Source organism: Trichosurus vulpecula, chromosome 1 (assembly GCF_011100635.1).
Source record: "Trichosurus vulpecula isolate mTriVul1 chromosome 1, mTriVul1.pri, whole genome shotgun sequence".
NCBI classification, from domain to species: domain Eukaryota; kingdom Metazoa; phylum Chordata; class Mammalia; order Diprotodontia; family Phalangeridae; genus Trichosurus; species Trichosurus vulpecula.
This window is the reverse complement of record NC_050573.1, coordinates 381,601,428-381,623,377: the sequence shown is the minus strand read 5'-3', so window position 1 is coordinate 381,623,377 and position 21,950 is coordinate 381,601,428. Positions and strand designations below refer to the sequence as shown.

The following is a 21,950-nucleotide window of genomic DNA, read 5'->3' as shown; positions in this document are numbered from 1 at the left end:
CACCGTTATCAACTCTCTTTCAGACATTACAAACTTGAAGTTCTTTCAGCATCTCAAATTCAACATGTTCAAAAGAGGTCTCATTAGATTTCCCCCAAATGCACCCATCCTATGAACTTCCCACCTTCTGTTGAGAACACTACCATCCTTACATTCAACCAGTTACACAACCAAAGTCAGCCTCAATTTCTCACTTGTCAGTTCTTGTTTCTTTCCCCCTACAACAGATCTTGCATTGATCCTCTTCCACATCTAGTTCAGTCCCATGTCACCTCTCCTTTGGGTATTGTAATAGCCTTTTGATTGGCCTCCCTTCTCTTTCTCCCTTCTCTACTTCATTCTCTACTCAGCTGCCAGATTGACATTCCTAAAGCACAGGTCTCATAATATCATTCTACCACTGGATAAACTCTAGGTAAGGTCCGTATTATTTTTTTTTCTGGGGATAGGGTTTATTAGAGAAAGTGAGAGAGAGTGTACAAGTTAGCCTGAGGTATCAGAGTAGGCTCAGAAGTCATCAAAATGGAATTATCATGGATGAGTGGTGCTATCTTTTACCCAATGAAGGTATGGAAGGTTCCCCTATTCCACAGTCAATGGAATGACTTCTACCACTTCATACGGGTGAACAGAATGAATAAATTCTGTCAAGAAGGGTGCAAAGTTAGTTTGAGTCTTCATCATCATCATCACCTCACTGTCTTCCTCAATCTTTCCTTTCCATTCATAGATGGATGTAATTTGGGGTACAAGATTGACACAGGTGGCCAGTCGCTTCTCTATCATGGCCCTGGTAACAGTCTTGGCGATCTTGTCATTGGGGCAGGTCACAAAGATGACTGAGACAGAGCCAGTGGAGGCGGGGGCCAAGGCTTCTGGAGGCCCTGTGGCCATGGAGAGGGCTCAGAGAAGCAGCCATAGGTAGGGGCACGTGGAGAGCAGTGAGTGCACGCACAGGAAGGCCAGGAACAAAGCAGCCGCTCCCCTGAGCCAGACCTGGGGGCCCCACCCCACCAGCATGCAGCCTATATGACGACCACGTGATAAGAAGGGTCCCTGTTATGTCTAAGGCCAAATACAAATGCCTCTGCTTAGCATTTAAGGCCCTTCACTGCCAGGTTCCAACCTACCTTTTTAATGTTATTATGTTGTTTTACTTCCTTCCACAAACTCTGTGGTCTAGCCAAACTGGGCTCTTAACTGTTTCTCAGCCCCTCTCCCATCTCCATGCTTCACAGACTTGCCACTATACTTGGAATGCACTTGCTCTACACCTCTGCCTCCTAGGAACCTTAAGTTTCCTTCAAAACTTAGCTTAGCCATCTACAGAAAGCCTTTCCTGATTCTTCCAGCAGCTAGTGCTTTCCCCTACAAAATTATCTTGTATTTGTATGTTTACTTCATACATACTCATATGTGTACATATGCTTCTTGCCAAATAGAATATAAGAAACAAGGACTGTTTCTTTTTTTGTCTTTTGCCCCCCCAGGACCTAGCTCAGTAGCACCTGGCACACAATAGTCATTTAATAAATAGTTATTAATTGCTTGAGTGATAAATGAAAGAGGAGAGAACTAGAGATCAGATGTCCTCTAAGATCCCTTCTAGCTCTGGAGCTGTACTTTTTACCTGGAACCATGAAATGAGTGCAGGCACCAAGTACTATATGCAATGTGCTCTTATGTGTTCTTAATTTACAAACCTGTAAGGGACAAGGACTATTTCTTCCCTACTCTACATGAAGTTCCCATTTGTGCCATGATCAAAATGAACATTCCATAACTTCTGGCCTCAGGTAAAGATAATAAGTAGAATATAAAATAACCCATTAACTTAATTTAGGCTAGTGGACAAAAATTTAGGGATGAGATTAAACTAAAGTTTAAAGCATGTTCAGTATGGTGACATTGAAAATCATTGGGGGCTGCTGGGTGGTGCAGTGAGTAGAGCACTGGTCCTGGAATCAAGAGGACCTGAGTTCAAATGCGGCCTCAGACACTTGACACACTTACTAGCTGTGTGACCTTGGGCAAGTCACTTAACCCCAATTACCCTTTCTTCCCCCCTGCAAAAAAAAAGAAAAAGAAAGGAAATCATTGCCATTTTGAGCAATATAAACAACAGAAATTTTGTACAAACTTTAGCATTTTTTTAAAAGATGGAATTTGTGTCTGGCATGCATTAGTATATTGAGCCAATAAGTACCAGGGTTATTTAGTTTTTATCTGCCATCTTTTCATGAGTTTCCTCTGAAAAGAATCCCAGTTTTGACATGTGTAAAATTAAATCACCCTTATTACCAAACTCATTTCCTTCAACTCTAGCTCTTATATGCCTCAGTTTGTAAAGGTGTGTATCAGTGTGCTCAGCTGTTATCTGTTATGCATGTTACTTTGTGTTTCATCATTTTTGTTTTTATGCAGAAATCTGTGTTCCATCCCTCTCCCTGCACCACGCCTCACTCCCCCCCCCATCAGATAGTTGGTAGTAGTTTCCTTGAGGACAGGAACAGTCTTTTACTACCTTTGGAATTCCACATACCAGTCCAGTGGCTACAACTGAGTTGGTGCTCAATACGTCTGTTGAGTGAAATTTGAGAATTAAAAAAAAAAAAGTGATACAACTCACAAGTATTGCATTTTTTTAAACCCCACTACCATTGTTTAAAATAAATACCCAACCCTCTCTTGGGAGAATAACCTTTTACCAGCCAAGAGGGAGGGCTTGCCTAGCATGTACTAACTCTCTTATATACTCATTCCTCAGGAAAGCACAAAGCGTCACATTTCTGTAAATCTGTGATCTGGTGAACGTCATCCACAGGTTTCATGACAGGGGGTTAAACGTGACTTTGACATTACTCGAAAGGTCCAACTGACTAATCAGAACATGACATTGGACAATTACTGTTCAAAGCCAATAAGATAATTGAAGGTAATGTACTGTACTTAGGTTTCATGAGTTGCAGCCAAGGTCTGCTCTGAAATATGGTAGGCAGAGGAAGGTTGTAAAACACCCACTGTGGAAAAGTATGTTCCTTTGAAATGTTGGCTTTGAGTTAGACTAACAAAGCATTCATTTTTATTTAGCCTTAGATTTTACTTTAAAATTTTTCTTTTTTTGGCTAAAGCTTGTGCAAATATTGGGGGGGATAGGGGAAGAGGTGTTGATCTCCTTTAACAGTTTTGTTGGTTGCTGTGGCAAATAATAATTGCTGGAGCACTGTTGTTATCATTACTAAAATCACCATTGTCTACAATATCTAGTTAGGTTGTGGAAAATAGGCTGAAGACCTTGAATGAATGGGATTGCAAGATACATATAGCCTGATCTCACAATTTTACTCTATCTGAAATGTTTTGGCTAAACTAAAAAAGATAAAACACTTCACCCTAAACCTTGTTCAGTTAGAAAATGTTGATTATAATCCATTTTACTGTGTAGCTCATGTCAGTTAAATCAATCAGAATTTGACCTTTAAAAAATATACCTAAAAGATGTTTAAAAAGAAGAATGCTTAGAGTATCTTATTTTAAGACTGTCACTACATTTGAGTAAATTCATCTACCATGCAATAGCTCTGATAGGAATGAGAATTCCTCATGGTGTGGAGCCAATAATCTTTTGACCCAATAAAATCAAAATTGTCAAAAATGTAATTTAATGTTTTTCCATTGGATTTTAGTCATTTCTGTCTACATATAATTCTGCATTAAACCTATCTATCTTGAGTTATTCCAGTTTTATTGCCTAAATATTTGAAAGAACCCAAGAACATTCTGTAGAAAGTTAAAGTGATTAAAAATAAAATTAGTCATACTTGATTGCTGCTGAATGAAACTGAAACTGAATGAAAATACAGAATTCTTATAAGGAAATACTAAAAAGGTAGCGATTACATGTTTGAACCTCAAATGTAGAGAAACCTTTCAAATGTAAAATTTAACTTTTAAGGTGTGTGTTTGACAGGTATATTGCCCACTTTTCAATCTCTGTATGCAAATAGAATTGTTTTGAGCAGAGGTGTGTGTGTTTTTTTTTTCCCAGAGAGAAACTCGTCGCTTCCTTTAAAAGCAATGGTTAGTTCCATGTCATGTGTATTCTCCTTTAAAATATCCAAAAATTAAATGCAAAATAAACTTATAACACTAATAATTAAAATCTTGCTTTTAAGAGGTGATAAGAAATCCTAGATATTTTAGACACCATTTTAATAGTGTTTTATTATTATATTATCTTCTATCCATATTATACTTTTAAGTTATAATCATAAACAATTTGCCAACAACCTCTTATAGCAAAACATAGGCCTAGACCCCATGGACATGATCCTAGACCCAGATCATACCCAAAGGATCTTACTGTAAATGGGGAAGAACAGTAATGACTGGCACACATTGAAAGACCAGCGCTGTGTGGACGAAACAAACTCTCCCACGTAGCAGAGAAGCTGGTGCTAGCAAATTGCTTAAGATAAAAGAATGACTTAGTCGAATCAAAAGTAATCGAGCCATCAGCTGCCTTTGTTTTCACTAACTGCAGTAGAGTTGTGAGGCATAATTATGTTAATGGTCCCTGGCTCCAGCTGGGTCTCTTGGCTTTCCAGAACAAAAGCAGTTCAACAGAGTTTATGGGATACAGTTCACTTGTTCCATTAGAATGGCGTTGGGGAAAAATTACTAGTGAACAATTAATATTCAAAATAGAATAACTTTTTTAAGTTTTAAAAAGAAAACATATGCAACAAATTATGTATATCCTTTAGCATGGGTTTATATGAAAAATTAAAATATTGCTGCTACTTTTTAAAAATAAACTTTCAACTTGAAACAGCACAAATAAATATTTATGCATAAACACACACATTAGAATCTAGTGTTTCCTAATAGAGCAGTACTTCTAAGTCTTTGATTTCCCCCTGAACAAAACTTGGCATCCAAGATGTAATTAGGGCATTAAAGTTGTTGTTTTCAAAGACTTCTGTTTAAAAATGATTTCATTGTGTTAGGTTACATATTGGAAAACGTCAGAGAGAGTTTTTGTTGCCTAGAGGATGCTACTGTGTTAGCATCTTCTGGCATGGTTTTGCTTCACACTGGATGTGGTCTGCCAGAATTCTGAATTAACCCTAGTAGTCATGTAAGTGTATGATGGAGATAAATAAAATTCAGAGCCAGTTCTGAAAACATAATTGTAGCCATTAGGTTCCTTTGCTTCATTTCTTGGCATTACTCTTAAACCACTAAACTGACCCATTTGTTTGTTAGCTTCTCCTCCCTTCTGGGGGAAATGAAATGGAGAAAACCAAACAAGTGAGGACAGAAAGAAGAGAAGAAACCAGAGGTGTAGGCACTTACTAAATGTTGATTGATTGATCGATTGTTGGAATAATCTGGAGGCCTAGGGTGCAGTCATTAGCCCTGTAGGCAAAGAGCTGTACTTTTAGGGTTATGAGCCAAAGATCACTTTCCTTTAAACATGGAGCAGTGTTTGCTGAAGTGATGTTTCCTACATCAGCTTGTTTAAACAATATTTCTTTCTGTTCCAGGTAATCACCTTCTTTAGCTCACGACTGCAACAGGCTGGAGCCGAGCTGTCAGTGGAACGAGTCCTGGAAATCATCAAGCAAGGAGCTGTTGCGCTGCCCAAAGACAGGCTGAGGGTAAGGGCTTTCAAAGAAAAAAGTCAATTAGAACATGGTTCAGATCTGTTTATGTGAATATTTGTATTTACGCAGTTTAGTCTGTCAGTCAATAGGCATTTACTAAGGTCTTACTGTGGTCCAGGCACTGGGCTTAGCACTGGGGATACAAAGAAAGGTAAAAACAGTCCCGACCCTCAGGGAGCTCCTGGTCTCACAGAGGAGACAGCATGCACACAACTGTCTACATACAAGAAAGTGTGAAATAGGAGGTTATCTCAGAGGGAGGGCACTGGGAGAGGAAGGAGAGAGAAGGGCCTTTTCCAGAAGGTGAGATTTGATCCAAGTCTTGCAAGAAGGCAGGAGTTAGAGCTGAGAAGGGAGAGAATTCCAGGTATAGGAGATAGTCAAAATGCATAGTCCAGAGTTGGAATATTGTAAGACTGCGAGGAACAGCAAGAAAGCCAGTGTACAAATGTAAAGACGTGAAGGAAGGGGACAGAGGGCCATATGTGAAGAACAGAGGGAGAAGGTTAGTTTAGTTGGACCATAGAGGGCAGGAAAAGGAGTAATATATAAAGAGGCTGGAAAAATAGACTGGGGCCAGGTTATGAAGTGTTCTAAAAGCCAAACAGAGGAATTTCTATTTTATCCTAGAAGGAATAGGTAGCCACAGGCTTTTGTTGAATAGGGCAGAGACATGGTCAGATCTTTGCCTGAGGAAAATCATTTGGACAGCTGTGTGGAGGATGGATTGGAGCAAAAGAAGGCTTAAAGGTAGCAGGACAATTAGGAGACCATTGCAGTGTTATAGGCCAGAGATTGTAAGGGCCTGACCCAGGATGGCATCTGTGATAGTAGAAAGAAATGGTCGGATGCAAGAAATGTGTGAAGCTAGAAATGACTGCATTTGGCAACTGATTGGATTCTTATGGTGATAGAGTGAGAAAGGGGGAATAACATCATAGTTACAAACCTGAGAGACTGAAAGAATGGGTGGCATCTTTGATAGAAATAGGGAAGTTTGGAGACTGGTTTGGAAAGAAAGATGAGTTCTGTTTTGGACATTTTGAGTTTGACCGATCTCCCATATGCAATTTGAAATGTCTGTTAGACTGTCAGTGATGCCAGACTGAAGCTCAGGGGAGAGACTGAGGCTAATTATATAGATCTGGGAATTACCTGCATAGAGCTGCTACAGTAGAGAAAGAAGAGAAGAGGACCCAGGACAGAGCCTTGGGAAACACCTATATTTAGGTGACAAGACAATGATGATGGGCCAGCAAAAGAGACTGGAAGCATCAGTATAGTACATGTTCAGGTCCCCTCAGTCCCCTCCCTTCCAAGTTGATAAAACTCCTCCATTTCTGTGCCTTGTACTTTCATTCCACCTCAGCAAGGATGATCATACCTTTAATCTCATCATCACCCAGAAATATTCCATTTCCATGTTCAATAACTCTGACATTCTTCCATATAACCATAGCTTCCTATCCTTCCATCTCTTCCTGAGCTTCACTCTTCTTAAACCTATTCTTTGACATTATCATGGTCTCTAGTTCTTCCATCCCTCAGTGCTCCCCTAGTCATCACCCACATTCTGCCTTCACTTTACTTTTTCTCTGTTCTTGAATCAGTTCATTGTTATGATGTCCTCTATATTCAGTTGCCTTGCCCAAGGTCCTGTCACTCATATCTTGCCAAGCTGCTACCATAGATGACCTTCATCATTTCCATTCTTACAAGCTGCTACATGCCACTGGATGAAGTCAGACAGCCATGCTGACTGGGTCCATTACAAATGTATCTCACCTAATCCCCAACTGGGCTTTCACTACCACAAGGTAATACTTTTACACTTCTCACACTTCCTCCCAGCCAGACTTTCTTTTCTCTGTCCCAGGCTCCCATGTCACCCCTTTTCTCTCTTTTGCCCTATTTACTGAGAAAACAGAGAACAATTTGCTACAAATGCCTTCTCTTCCCTATTCTTTTATCTCAGAACCACTTGACATTGTCCACTATTCTTTTCTCTCTTGTTCCCCTCTACTTATGCCCTTTAATTCCATTCCCCACTTGTCTTCTCCTTCAGCTTATTCTCACATTCATCCTTTGTATCTTGCTATCTACTGGCTTCTTTCCTGCCATCTTCAATCATGGCCAAATCTTACTCATCCTTTAAAAATGCTTACTTTACCCTAACATTCCCTCGAGATATCATCCTGTATTCACTCCTCTCTTTTCACAACATTACCAGAAAAAGCAATATTCTTTGCCTCCGTTCCTCTTCTTTCTCTCACTTCTTAGTCCCTTGCAGTCTGGTTTCTGATCTCACCATTTAACCAAAAAAAAAATTTATTTTCCCCAAGATTACCTGTGATTTTTCAATTGCCAAATCGAGTGACCTTTCTCATTCCTCATCCTTATTGACCTCACTTTAACATTTGACACTATTAACCATCCCCTCCTTCTAGTTAGATAGATATATAGAGCATTTATTAAGCATTCACTATGTGCCAGGCATTATGTTAAGAGCTGAGAATACAATACAAGCAAAAATAATAGTCTCAACCCACAAGAAGTTCACATTCTATTGGGAGAAAACAACACATAAAGGGGAGCTGGAAGGGATGGAAGGAAAGGGCATTAGGAATTGGGTGCAGATCCAAGAGAGAAGTGAGTACATATGGCCTGGACATTTCATGAAATGGCAGTCCTAGCCAGGGACTCAAAAGTCAGAGAGGACCAGAGGAACAGAGAAAGCATCTCCAGGCTGAGAACAGGGTGAGGACATTGCAAAGTCCCAAGAGTCAGACATGGAACATAAGCTCTCCTTCCTGGATTCTCATGACACCACCCTCTCTGAGCTCTTCTCCCTGGCTAGTCTTTCCTCAGTCTCCCCTGTTAACACAGCTTCTAGTACATAGTGTATGAATGAAAGTGTACTGTAACTGAAAGTGCCCCTGCCTGCAATTCAGAAAACCTGAGCTCTGCTACTGGCCGTATCAGCCACTAACTGTGTGCTATGAGCATCATTTTGAGTAAGACAGTTCTCTTTTCTGGGCCTATAAAAATGAAGAGTGTGGACCTCTAAGGGTCTTTCTAGTTCGAATATTAGTGTTAAGATTTGAACCCAGGTCTCTGTTGTACCCAAACCCAGCACTCTTCCCACTATTCCATGCTGCTGTTAATAGTATTCCAACATATTAACACCTTAATCTTTTTGATAAATAACTAAAACATATCAATAAAAAAAAATTACAGAGTGTATTGTAGCAACTTCATATGTAAGATTGACATAAAAGAGAAGTAACTTCAAAATGGAAATGCTTGTTTAATAAGCTACATTTGAAAGTTTGGAATATGCTATAGCTTGTTGATTTATTCTTTCTTAGGATATAAATTAAACATGGAAAATTTCAAAGTTATTTCCAACCACAATTTGGGTTTCTGGGAGGATTATACTTGCCCCTTACACATGAGAAATTGGTATACTTGTGGGAGCTGAAAGTAGATTTGCCTAAACTTTTAAAGTGCCATTTGGATTGGAGAATTGGAAGCCACATTCATGGAAGAATCATTCTTCCAACTTGGGGCAGATAAACAAAAAGATTTGGAGGACCCTGTCATAGTAATTGACTTTCAACCAAATAAAATATTTTTCAATCAAATGTTATTTGACATAGCCCTGTAAAATATTTATATAATTTCCTGTGTAGTAATATATACTCTTTGGGTAAGTCCATCTATACAGTTAAACAACTTGGCTGTTCAGAATAAATAGAATTAATATCATTTTAAACATTTTCCTCTTACTGCTATATTGTAAAGACTAGGACAGGCAGATATAGGTAGTTTTTTCAGAGTCTCCTACATAAACAGAGACATAAAGAACAGGCACTGAAATTATAAGTTGCTTATTTCTCCTTTAGTCTGTGGAAGGAAATAGATGTAGCTAATGGGCCTTCCTGGTACTGACGTAGAAGCTGCAGCTCAAAGATATCATTGTTTTCATTATAGACAAGCAGTGTATAATCCAGGCTCCTGTTATGCTTATTAACAGCAATTTAAAGATCACTATGATATATGAAAATTGGTCCCCAGTATTCATTGATTCTTCTTTACCACCATCCTCACCTCCCTTTTTAGTGAAGTTCACAGTCTTTCACTTTCTTCCTTTTAGTGAATTATCTATTTATTTTGAGGATTAGGAAAGTGAGAAAGGTGATACTCTGGTGTCTGGGAATAAGCTCCTGATTTTCAATGACAAGTAGCTAGGAGAATAATCCCTTTTGTATTAAGTAGGAAAACTTGGTAGGAACATAACTGATAACCTGAAATGAATTATTTCAGTTCAGAGACCAAATGCACTCATCATTTTCAGAAAAATTTGGCAGCCAGTTTCATACAAAATCATTTTTGTACCTCAGAGAACTTTAAGCTTTAATTCTACAGAACAAACACAAAACTTATTTAAACTGAAATCTCAAGCCTTTTTTTAACTCCATATTTTTTATTGGCTCTCAAAATTTCTTTATTGCTCTTTCTTTTTTTTTAAGGAGTGGGAAGTCTCTCTTCTTACCCTTTGTGTCATTGGCCATCTAATCTTGCTTCCCAATACCATTTTCAACTATTTGTCTAGTGTCTCTCATTCCCTCTCTTCTGAACCATAGATGTCTCTTTCCAGTCTTCAGCCTTCAATATCTGCCAAAGTTGTTCTGCATCATAATACAAGGGGAAATTTTTCAACCTATTTCATAATTCCCGTGCTTTAAGCAGAATCCATCTCTATATAAAATTGAAATTTCCTTTAGCATCTGTTACTTATTTGTAGCCCAAGTACTTAAGAGAATGATGATAGGATGGGGCTCTACCACCTTTTCCCTTTTCTCTACATGCCACAGTTCATTTCCCTTTAGTCCCAACTAGTTCCACCATTTCCTGCTTCTCCAAGTCCTTCACAACAAAGACTATCCTCATCCTTCACTCTGGATTTATTTCTTTCTTCTATGTGATAAAATGTGGTATAACGGAAACAGTGCTGGATCTGGTCTAAGAGGACCTAGATTGGAATCCCAGCTCTACTGCTTTCTACCTTTGTGACTTGGGGCAAGGCATTTCCTATCTTTTGATGTTAACTTCCTTATTTACGAAATGAAAGAGCTAAACTAGATTAGTGGTTCTCAAAGTGTGATCCAAGGGATCCTGAAGACCCTTTCAGTGAGTCCTCAGAGTCAGAACAGCTTTTTATTATTGTACTAAGATGTTTTCATTTCTAATATGGTAAATATTGAAAGATATAACCCACATAAACAAAAGTTCTTTGGGGGCCCCCCAATCATTTTTAAGAGTGTAAAGGGGTCCTAAGATCAAAACATTGAAAACTACTGGACTAACTTCTATTCCTAAATTCTATGAACTTAGAGCAATCATCTGTTAAATGTTGTTAAATGTTTTTTTCCTAATGGAAAAAAATGAACAAATTATTGAGTGGCTGTTCTTTTCATAACACTGTGTCAGGCATATGCCAGAAATGTCAAATATAAGACACAGTGGCTACCATCAAAAGGCTTCCAGTCCAGCAAGGGAAACGAATCACATACTCATTAAAAATGAACCACTAGTACAAGGTAACTTGAGATGAGTGCCAAATGAGTGCTATAGGTGAGATAGAAGTACAGTACTATGAGTTCAGAGGGGGGGAAAGGTCCCCAGGGGTTCAGCAGAATGCATAGAATTTGGATAAGTGGAAAGAAGAAGAATGATAGAGAATGAGAGCTAAGGTGAGTTAGTGAGTAGTGATGGAGATGCAAAAGAAGAAGAAATAATATCCGTAAAACATTAAAAACACACAGAAGAAAACCAGAAAGTTCAAAGGGGAATTTTTGATGCTACTTTGTTAACTTTAACATACACTTTTTAAAAAAACCACATAACAAGATTTCACATATAAGTCTCCTTTTCTTTTCTGTCAAAATGTTTGTGTTTTTGTTGATAAGTAAGCCCACAGTAGCAAAATTAACTTTTTTTTTAAAAGAAAGTAAAAAAAAATTTCAGAGAAGCAAAGAAAGACATGTGAACTGATGCAGAGGAAAGGAAGCAGAACGTAGACAACAATATACAGTAACTCCAGTGTTGTAAAGGGAAAGAATAATAAAACAAAACTGAACCATGTGGCTAGGAAAAGAGTTGAGAGAATCCACCTCTCTCCCTTCTTTTCAAAGGAGCAATACTCTGTGCATGCCATGTAGCATACACTATCCAATGCTGTCATACACATTAGTTAGTTCTGTGGAAGTGGCTTTCCCCCGCTTTCTTTTCAAATCTTTCTTACTAGGAGAGGCTTATTGGCTATGAGAGGGAGGTGGATATATTTAGAATCAAATGTTATATAAAAACAAAAGGCATTAATTTTTTTAAAACTATGAACAAAAGAGGGAGAGAGGAATCTGGATAATGCACTCACACACAACTTCCCTCACCAAGATGAAGCCCTTTTTTCAGCTCTCATGGATTTAACTATCATATCTATACAGATGACTACAAGATCAATATATCCAGCCTCAGAACTTGAGTTCCCCCATCACCAGTGATCTTTTCGGCATTTCACACTGGATATCCAGAAGGCATCTTGAAGTCAACATGTCCAAAACAGAGCTCTGTCTTTCCTTCTGAGCCCTCTCCTCTTCCAAACATCCCTGTTTTCTGTTGAGGCACCATCATCCTCCCAGTCTCTCAGTTTTGTAACCTCAGCAGTAAACTCGATTCTTCATTCTCCCTCACCGCACATATTCAGTCATTTGCCAAATTTTGCCGTTTCTACCTTTGCAACATCTCTCCCATATAGACTCCTCCTTTCCACTTCCATGGCTGCCACCTTAGTTCAGGCCCTCATCACCTCTTTCCTGGATTATTGTAATAGCCACCTAATTGGTCTCTCTCCTTCAAGTCTCTCACAACACCAGTCTGTCCTGTGCACTGCAGCCAGAGTAATTTTCCTTAAGCACAACTCAGACCATGTGACTTTACTACTAATCAAATCTAGTGGCTTCTTATTTCCTGTAGGATAAAACAAACTTCGTTTGGCTTTTAAAGTCCTGCACAATAACTTGGCCCCAGCCTATGTTTCCAGCTTCATTAGACATTACTCCCCTTCCTATACTTGCATTCCAACCAATGGCTTCTGTTCCTCACACATGACACTACATCTCCTAGCCCTATGCCTTTGTCCTGGCCATCCCACACACCTGTAGTGCCTTCCCTCCTTATCTCCACCTCATAGAGTCTCTCCCTTCCTTCAAGATACAGCTTAAATACCATCCTTTGTATAAAGTCTTTCCTGATCCCCCCAACTGCTAGTAGTCTCCCTCCCCAAACACTCCATATTTAACCGCTTTGCATAAAATCACTTCATATCACATTACCATGCAAATTGACAGTACTAAATTGTTACAATTTCCTTGGGGTTTACTTTTATTCTAGCGTACCATCAAGCATTCCATCATCATTAAGACAAGGTAAAATATGATTTGTTGTCCTGTAAATAAAAATTTTCTTATGACATTTCTGTTCCTAGACCACCAACTTTCAAGTAGTAAAAATCTGTCACATGAAAACTAAGTATAAGACATACAAAGGAATGTCAGAGCTTGTGGGGCTTTTTAATAAGCTGGACAGATTTATATCACTTAGGTAAATAAATTCTGTAACATATTAAGATGTTACAGGTGCATTTGATGCACTTCTAAGTTTGCCTTGGGGGTCTACATCCTCCACAAGAACAAGTTGTTACTGATTGTATCACTCATCATTCACCCTCAATAAGTGTTTGCAAAAACAAGGAGAGGGTGAAGGAAAGAGAGAGAGAGTAGAAGGAATGGAGTCTTTTTGTACAGATTAATTCAGTACATCCCATTTGTGAGAAGAGTCTCTCAACTTTTCTTTCATGTCTTGAATTTAATATTGGTTCTTCTATTTTGTCTGTACTAAAAAAAAAAGCCATTAGGTCAATGTTTTTTAAAGCTAAAGAATTTTTACTATTTCTGGTCTCATCTATACTGATATTTCCTCCAGTGGTACAGATAGCAAACCATTCATTCCTGACCATTGTGTATTATTTTCATCTATTTTATTCTGTCCCTAAGTTTGACTTGAAGGGTACACCAGTCTATTCTCTTGATATTGGACGAACAACCAGACATCTTATTTGTTACCCCTCACTTGTGCTATTTTTTTCTAGTCATATCTTTATTCACTTAAATTCCTTGTACCACTTCTTCTGCATAATTTGTTATTTCTTATGCTGTAGCCTGCTCATATCCAGCATATGTCTCTTTATTCCCCTTTGGGTGTTCCTTAATTACAATTCTGCATAGACCCTACAAGACTTGTACCAGAAGATTATTAATATTTCTTTTTTAAAAATAGATGGGCCGGGGCAGCTAGGTGGCGCAGTGAGTAGAGCACCGGACTTGGAGTCAGGAGGACCTGAGTTCAAATCCAGCCTCAGACACTTGACATATGTACTAGCTGTGTGACCTTGGGCAAGTCACTTAATCCCAATTGCCCTGCACCCCCCCCCAAAAAAAAAACAAAAAAAAATTAAAAAAAAATAGATGGGCCTCTTTTCATGGAGATTCTTTTTTTTTAATTTAAATTTATTTATTTGACATATTTAGTTTTCAGCATTGATTTTCACAATAGTTTGAATTACAAATTTTCTCCCCATTTCTACCCTCCCCCCCAACTCCAAGATGGCGTATATTCTGGTTGCCCTGTTCCCCAGTCAGCCCTCCCCTCTATCACCCCCCTCCCCTCTCATCCCCTTTTCCCTTCCTTTCTTGTAGGGCAAGATAAATTTCTACGCCCCATTGCCTGTGTATCTTATTTTTTAATTGCTTGCAAAAACTTTTTTTTTTGAACATCTGATTTTTAACCTTTGAGTTCCAAATTCTCTCCCCTCTTCCCTTCCCACCCACCCTCCCTAAGAAGTCGAGCAATTCAACCTAGGCCACATGTGTATCATTATGTATAACCCTTCCACAATACTCATGTTGTGAAAGACTAACTACATTTTGCTCCTTCCCAACCCATCCCGCTTTATTGAATTTTCTCCCTTGACCCTGTCCCCTTTCCAAAGTGTTTGTTTTTGATTACCTCCACCCCCATCTGCCCTCCCCTCCATCATCCCCCCCCCTTTTATTTTTTTTTATCCTCCTCCCTCTTCTTTCCTGTGGGGTAAGATACACAACTGAGTATGTATGGCATTCCCTCCTTAGGCCAAATCTGATGAGCGCAAGGTTCATTCATTCCCCCCTCACCTGCCCTCTCCCCTCCTCCCACAGAACTGCTTCCTCTTGCCACCTTTATGTGAGATAATCCACCCCATTCTATCTCTTCCTATCTCCCTCTCTCAGTATGATGCTCTCTCATCCCTTAATTTCATTTTATTTCTTTTAGATATCTTCCCTTCATCTTCAACTCACCCTGTGTCACACATATATATACACATAGATATATACATACATACACATTCACTTATATATATATACATAAACATATATATATATGCATATTCCCTTCAGCTACCCTAATACTGAGGTCTCATGAATCATACATGTCCTCTTTCCATGTAGGAATGTAAACAAAACAGTTCAACTTTAGTAAGTCCCTTGCAATTTCTGTTTCTTGATTCTTATGTTTGAAAGTCAAATTTTCTATTCAGTTCTGGTCTTTTCACTGAGAAAGCTTGAAAGTCCTCTATTTTATTGAAAATCCGTATTTTGCCTTGGAGCATGATACTCAGTTTTGCTGGGTAGGTGATTCTAGGTTTTAATCCTAGCTCCATTGACCTCCGGAATATCGCATTCCAAGACCTTCGATCTCTTAATGTAGAAGCTGCCAGATCCTGGGTTATTCTGATTGGGTTTCCACAATACTCAAATTGTTTCTTTCTGGCTGCTTGCAGTATTTTCTCCTTGATCTGGGAGCTCTGGAATTTGGCAACAATATTCCTAGGAGATTTCTTTTTTGGATCTATTTGAGGAGGCGATCGATGGATTCTTTCAATTTCTATTTTGCCCCGTGGCTCTAGAATATCAGGGCAGTTCTCCTTCATAATTTCTTGAAAGATGGTATCTAGGCTCTTTTTTTGATCATGGCTTTCAGGTAGTCCAATATTTTTAAATTATCTCTCCTGGATCTATTTTCCAGGTCAGTGGTTTTTCCAAGGAGATATTTCACATTGTCTTCCATTTTTTCATTCCTTTGGTTCTGTTTTATAATATCCTGATTTTTCATAAAGTCACTAGCTTCCACTTGCTCCAATCTAATTTTTAAAGTAGTGTTTTCTTCAGTGGTCTTTTGGACCTCCTTTTCCATTTGGCTAATTCTGCTTTTCAAGGCATTCTTCTCCTCATTGGCTTTTTGGAGCTCTTTTGCCATTTGAGTTAGTCTGTTTTTTAAGGTGTTGTTTTCTTCAGTGTATTTTTCAGTATTTTTTTGGGTCTCCTTTAGCAAGTCATTGACTTGTTTTTCATGGTTTTCTCGCATCCTTCTCATTTCTCTTCCCAATTTTTCCTCTACTTCTCTAACTTGCTTTTCCAAATCCTTTTTGAGCTCTTCCATGGCCTGGGACCAGTTCATGTTTTTCTTGGAGGTTTCTGTTGTAGGCTCTTTGACTTTATTAATTTCTTCTGTCTGTATGTTTTGGTCTTCTTTGTCAGCAAAGAAAGAATGCAGAGTCTGAGACTGAATCTCGGTGCTTTTTCGCTGCCTGGCCATAATCCCAGCCAACTAACTTGACCTTTGAGTTTTTCAGTGGGGTATGACTGCTTGTAGACTACAGAGTTCTATGTTCCATGTTTGGGGGGGAGGTGCCAGCTCTGCCGCACCAGCACTGCTCCTTCCCCAAGGACCCCCAACCCGAACTGGGCTCAGATCTTCGGCAGGCTGTGCACCCCTGCTCTGATCCGCCACTTAATTCCTCCCACCAGGTGGGCCTGGAGCCGGAAGCAGCAGCAGCTGTAGCTGCCCCACCTCCGCTGCCCCTGGGGCTGGAAGCCGAACGGCGAACTCCTTCCACTCCCGCAGCTTTTCCCACTAACCTTCTCAGCAGTCTTTGGTGTTTGTGGGTTGAGAAGTCTCGTAACTGCCGCAGCTCACTGAATCAGGGAGCTAGGGCATGCTCTGCCTGGTTGCTGGTCTTGTTGGTCCACGCCGCTCAGGCTGGGCTCTGCTCCACTCCATTCCCAGCTCCCAGCTCCCAGCTCCGTGTGGGATAGACCTCACCCAGAGACCATCCAGGCTGTCCTGGGCTGGAGCCCTGCTTCCCTCTGCTGTTCTGTGGGTTCTGCCGTTCTAGAATTGGTTCAGAGCCATTTTTTATAGGTTTTTGGAGGGGCTCGGCAGGGAGCTCAGGCTGGTCCCTGCTTTCCAGCCGCCATCTTGGCTCCCAACCCCTTCATGGAGATTCTTATCGTTAAAGAACTTAGCATTTTTCCAAAAATAATCCAGCCCACTTTCCTGTTTAATTCTGGACCTAACTCACTGACCATGCAACTGCATGCCATAATCTGGACAGCAGGCATTCTTCATCTATTTAGTTTTTCCTGTGTGCATAGTTTGTTCAAATTCTTTTGAGTAATCATGAGTCTAATTTTGAAATGTTACATTCTAGCAGTTAATTGTCAACACAGTATCCTATGCAAAGGAAGACCTGGAGGAACTCACCATCTATACAGACCGCTGTGGGACTTATACTCTGTGCTAGACTTCCTTCATGACAATGACAAACATCTTTGGCAAGCATATTTTATGTCCCTTTGGGTATTAATAATCAGAGGAATCTTCTATAATTTTGATATTTGCATAGGAGAAATGTTGCTGGAGGAGAGCTATCTTTTGCACTACTAACTAAATGCTTTTTTATAGTCAAAAAAACTCTTAAGTACAGTCAGTTCTTTGATGGTAAAGCTATGTTCTATTATGGAATATTGCCTGCAAAAGCCTACCTATTCCCTTCTGATGCCCTCAGCAAGGATACTCTTGATGAATTTTAGATTATTCTCACAAAAATTTGGCAGACAATAGAAAATAAACATTTGGATCTATAGTTAATATTTTTGGATGCCGTATTTTCATCATAATATGGTCCCACTTTTTTCATACTTTTGATATTTCTGTCTCCTTTAGATATTTTGAGAATTGGCCCCTCAACACCTTCACAGTATATCACCAGCAGGAATTTGCTATATGTAGATTTGGTCTAATCAAGATGCTTTTTGAGCTAACCAAATAGCCTCTAAAATTATGTTTCTTCTTGCAATTAAAAAAAAAAAACTCTGCCGACTCTTTTATTTGCGTCTCCAGGAAAAGCTGAGAAGCCTCCTTACGACTTCCCTTTACCTTTTGACTTACTTTAGAGTAACAGCATCAATATTGCTAAGATTCGGTTCCTTTAATAGTATGTCCACTAATTGATCCTTAAATAACTGACGTCACCCTTAGAATGCCAACACATTGTTTGCAAACTGCATAGAAATAGTGATTTTTAGAACTCTGCATATTTTTCCATAACTCTGCTACCATCACCGTAAAATTAGAAGGGGACCACATAGAAATAAAGATCGGTTTTATATTTTCCTTTATTTCATGTGTTGCCATGATCAAAGAACTAAGTGTTCCCTACTAATGGTAAGTCTCTCTGTACTTAGTACCTAAGTAGGCTGGTCCTTGAAAAGAAGACTCAGTATTTTACTGGAACAATACTCCAGACCTTTCCAGCATGATAGAACCTGCCAGGATGTATTCATAGGCTCCATTGGCATACCTTTTGAAAACTCAGTCTTACCTCCATGCTACAATGAGGCATTGAAATATGACTTTGTAGAGGAATTCAAATGAAGATGACCAAAGTTTCTGAAATTTAGATCAGCTACTTCTGCTATAAGATGCTTTAAATTGATATTTGAAGTATTAAACAACCAAATCTAATTCTATACTGTGCGTGCTTTGGTTCTTTTGAGAGAAGATTTTGAGCCTTCCTTTGTATGTACTCTTTGAAGTTGTGCTAAATATACAGTAGCATTATGTCATATTCACTTTAACAAGCATTGATAAAAAATATATTTGTAATATCCACCCTAGTACATTCTGTTTGAATGTCCTATATTCATTGTGCTTGTCAGTATTAGTCATTTTTTATTAAAACAATCTATATACAGATTTTCTTTCATCTGGAGAAAATAAAGGAAAAACTAATCCAACTTCTTACTTTTTGTTTCTGACAGGTGGAAATAATTTTTTTTTATTTTAGCATATTTGTAAAGAGAAAATACTCATATTTTAGAAGTTTTGATATAATCTGATGATTTGTAAATTTATCTGAGTAACAAAGTAATTCTCAGCCCAAGTCTTTAACCCATGGGCACAAATTAGAGGAAAAAGTCCTTTATGCATATGTATTTGGAAAGAAATCTACCCCTTAACCCCAGCTCCCTGTAGAAACAGAAGTCAGAATTTTCCTTTCCAGAAGTTGGTGACAGTTTCTTCAGATCTAAAAGGTGGCAGTTCCTTCAGATCTAGAAGTATAAAGTGTTCTACTAATCGGTAATTTTTTCTGTTGACGTCCACTGTGACTTAGAGTCTTGGTGTTTTGACGCGCTTTTTCTTGTTTGGGGTGAGGAATGTTCTTAGCATCCATAGGGTAAAAGAATGAGAACTAGACGGGACCTTCGAGGCCACCTAACCCCACAAAGTTCCCACCTCCTGCGGGTTTTGATGGGGGTGTTCTTAACCAAGCACACTTCCCCAAAGCTTCCAGAAACTTACCAGAGCATGTCAAACTTTGAAGGAGACTCAAGTCTGGTACCTAAAATACAGATGTGCTCTTTACACGCAGCAAAACTAGTCTTTGGGGGGAATATATAAAAATGAGCTCACAGAGGGAAAATGTGTACATGACTGCTTTCTTTGTACCAGGTTTCATTTCTGGGGCAGCTGGGAAAATGTGGAATGAATAATCATACCAAAGATGCCCTTAAGCATCCGGCTCTGTCAGTTACAAGTTTCTTGGCACCAAATTTGTTAGTTTTTTAAGATCTGAAGCCCTGAAAGCATAGCCTGGCTCAACAGACAGACAGTATAAATACTGTTGATGCCTGGAAGTGAGTTTTAGATAATTAATTAACATAATTTCCTTTTTCCTGGCAGTGGGGACTGTACAGGTACTATATAGCATTTCTAAAGACTGAACGCTTTTAAGGAAAATGAAAGGCATCTATAGCCACTATATAATCTAATATTCTAAAATTCACAGAAACCTAGTCTATTTTGAAAACTTAGAAATAGTGACAAATTCTTTAACCTAAATCTAACTTAAAATAGTAATTTGAAAATATGTTTCAGGGGATTTTCTAATTCTTGGATGACATAATATCAATTATGTTTTTTAATATTGTGCATGTATCATTTTTAAATATATACAAGGATTTGATCTTATAAAGCAAATTAGGAAGTAATTATTTATGTCACAAATTTGGCTTGCCAAAAGTATTTGCCACAGATTCCATTAAATAGTAAACTCCCCTACTATATTAAAAAAATTAAATTAAAAAAAAACACAAAATACTATCACACTCATCTTTTCTGAACCAGTATCTTTTTTATTGTGGTTCTAATTGCCTCATGTTACAAGTACCTCTTATCCAGAAATTCTAAGTTCTCTTATAGAAAAGGAAGAGGACAAAGTTTAGCTCTTTTATCTAGAGAGGTAAATCAAGTTACTGGTGACCTAAATCCAAGGCACGGTAATGACTTGAAATTTGCCTCCAGATTCTTAACCCAGAACATAGTATATTTTCCTCAGCATTATTGAGTAACACTGACCTCTGCCTTGTCTTCTACTCTTCGCTTATTCACACCCTGCACTCCAGCCAAACTGGGCCCCTCACACATTGCTCACCAGTCTCTATGCTGCTTCACTTCCATGCCTTTGCTAACACTTTTGCCTCCTGCCAAAGTATTGGCCCCATACCTTCGTGGCCCTAAACTCTGCTGAAAATCTACCCTTCCTTTGAGTCCTCACTTACATGTCCAATATCACTTCCTCACTCAAGCATCATCTCGTCCCCTGGGCAAAAGTAAGCCCAACTTAACACCCAAAGCCTTTGTTCATATCTCTTATGACACTTGTCACATGCTTCCCTAGTTTATTTTTAATTTCTTGAGGGAGTTTGTTCACCTGGAAAGGACCTCAGAGATTATCTGGTCCAACCTTTTCATTTTACCAAAGAGAAAAGTAAGGTCCATAGAAAAGTTATGTATGTGACATGCCTAAGGTGGCATCATGTAGCACTGGGAACCCAGATCCTCTGACTCCAAATCCCACAACCTTTTGCCATTTGATAGCTATTTGTAGAATAAAGAAAGAGAGGGAAAAGAGGAAATAGATAGGATTTGGTTTTTTAAATCACTTTGGCTATCTGTACTTAACAAGTATCCTCAAGTTTAATTTGGTAATTAAAGTGATAATGAGAGGGACTACAGAGGAGGAAGCTTACATTTATGGGGCTTTCCAAATGGGCAGAAAGAGGTCATTTTCATTACCTGAAAAGCCAGTTTGTATATACAGAATTTAAAAAGCTGAGATTTTTTGAAAAGGGAATTATACGAGGATTTAAGAGCATTTTTCTTTGTCTCTTCTCAAACACTCTTAATAATATTTTGTGAACCAGAAATTGAGAGCCACATCATACCTAATCAACCCACTTCCTTCTCTCTTCCCCAATAATTGAGCTTCTTTAGGGTGGTGGTACCAAAACATGTCCTTTTCATTCTAGCATATTATCTCTTCTCAGAAGCCAGCCCAGTCTAAGGGCAGTAGTGGTATGTCCTGTAGCATCCACAACCTCTCTGTACAGCTCCCAAAGAGAATTTGTGTTGTAACTGATACCATATTTATGAATTGCCTTCAAGGAGCTTTTAAAAGTGGGATGTGCAATTCACTCTTCCTCAGGTATTTTCAGGATATGAGTATCATACAGTGATATTGTTGTTACATTCCATTTTCAGAAGGCAGTTCTTTACATGAAAGACTAAAATGGCTTCCCCAAACTCCTCAGCTAAACTGTAGTCTCAATAATCTAAACAGCATTGGGTTTGCTTTTGTACTGTAGCCGCCATTTGCTTGCGGAATCAAAATAGGATTTTCAATGAAACATGTTTTAAGAGTTTCCTTCTGGCATATTTTTCATAGTAGGGGGAAGGGAGAGGGAGACATAAAGAGAATCAGGGAGGAATTTACAGTGA

The 21,950-nt window shown here is 38.8% G+C and overlaps 1 protein-coding gene and 1 pseudogene across 2 annotated transcripts in view; one reads left to right on the top strand and one right to left on the bottom strand.

Annotated features, from left to right (window-relative positions):
• The window catches only part of DYM (dymeclin), a 622,593-nt gene that overhangs the window by 521,026 nt on the left and 79,617 nt on the right, over positions 1-21,950 (top strand). For both annotated transcript variants that reach the window (XM_036759110.1, XM_036759118.1), the window contains one exon: positions 5,550-5,663. In XM_036759110.1, the coding sequence (XP_036615005.1) occupies positions 5,550-5,663 (114 nt within the window). The remainder of the gene's footprint in view (positions 1-5,549; positions 5,664-21,950) is intronic.
• LOC118857032 lies at positions 532-1,044 on the bottom strand (annotated as a pseudogene).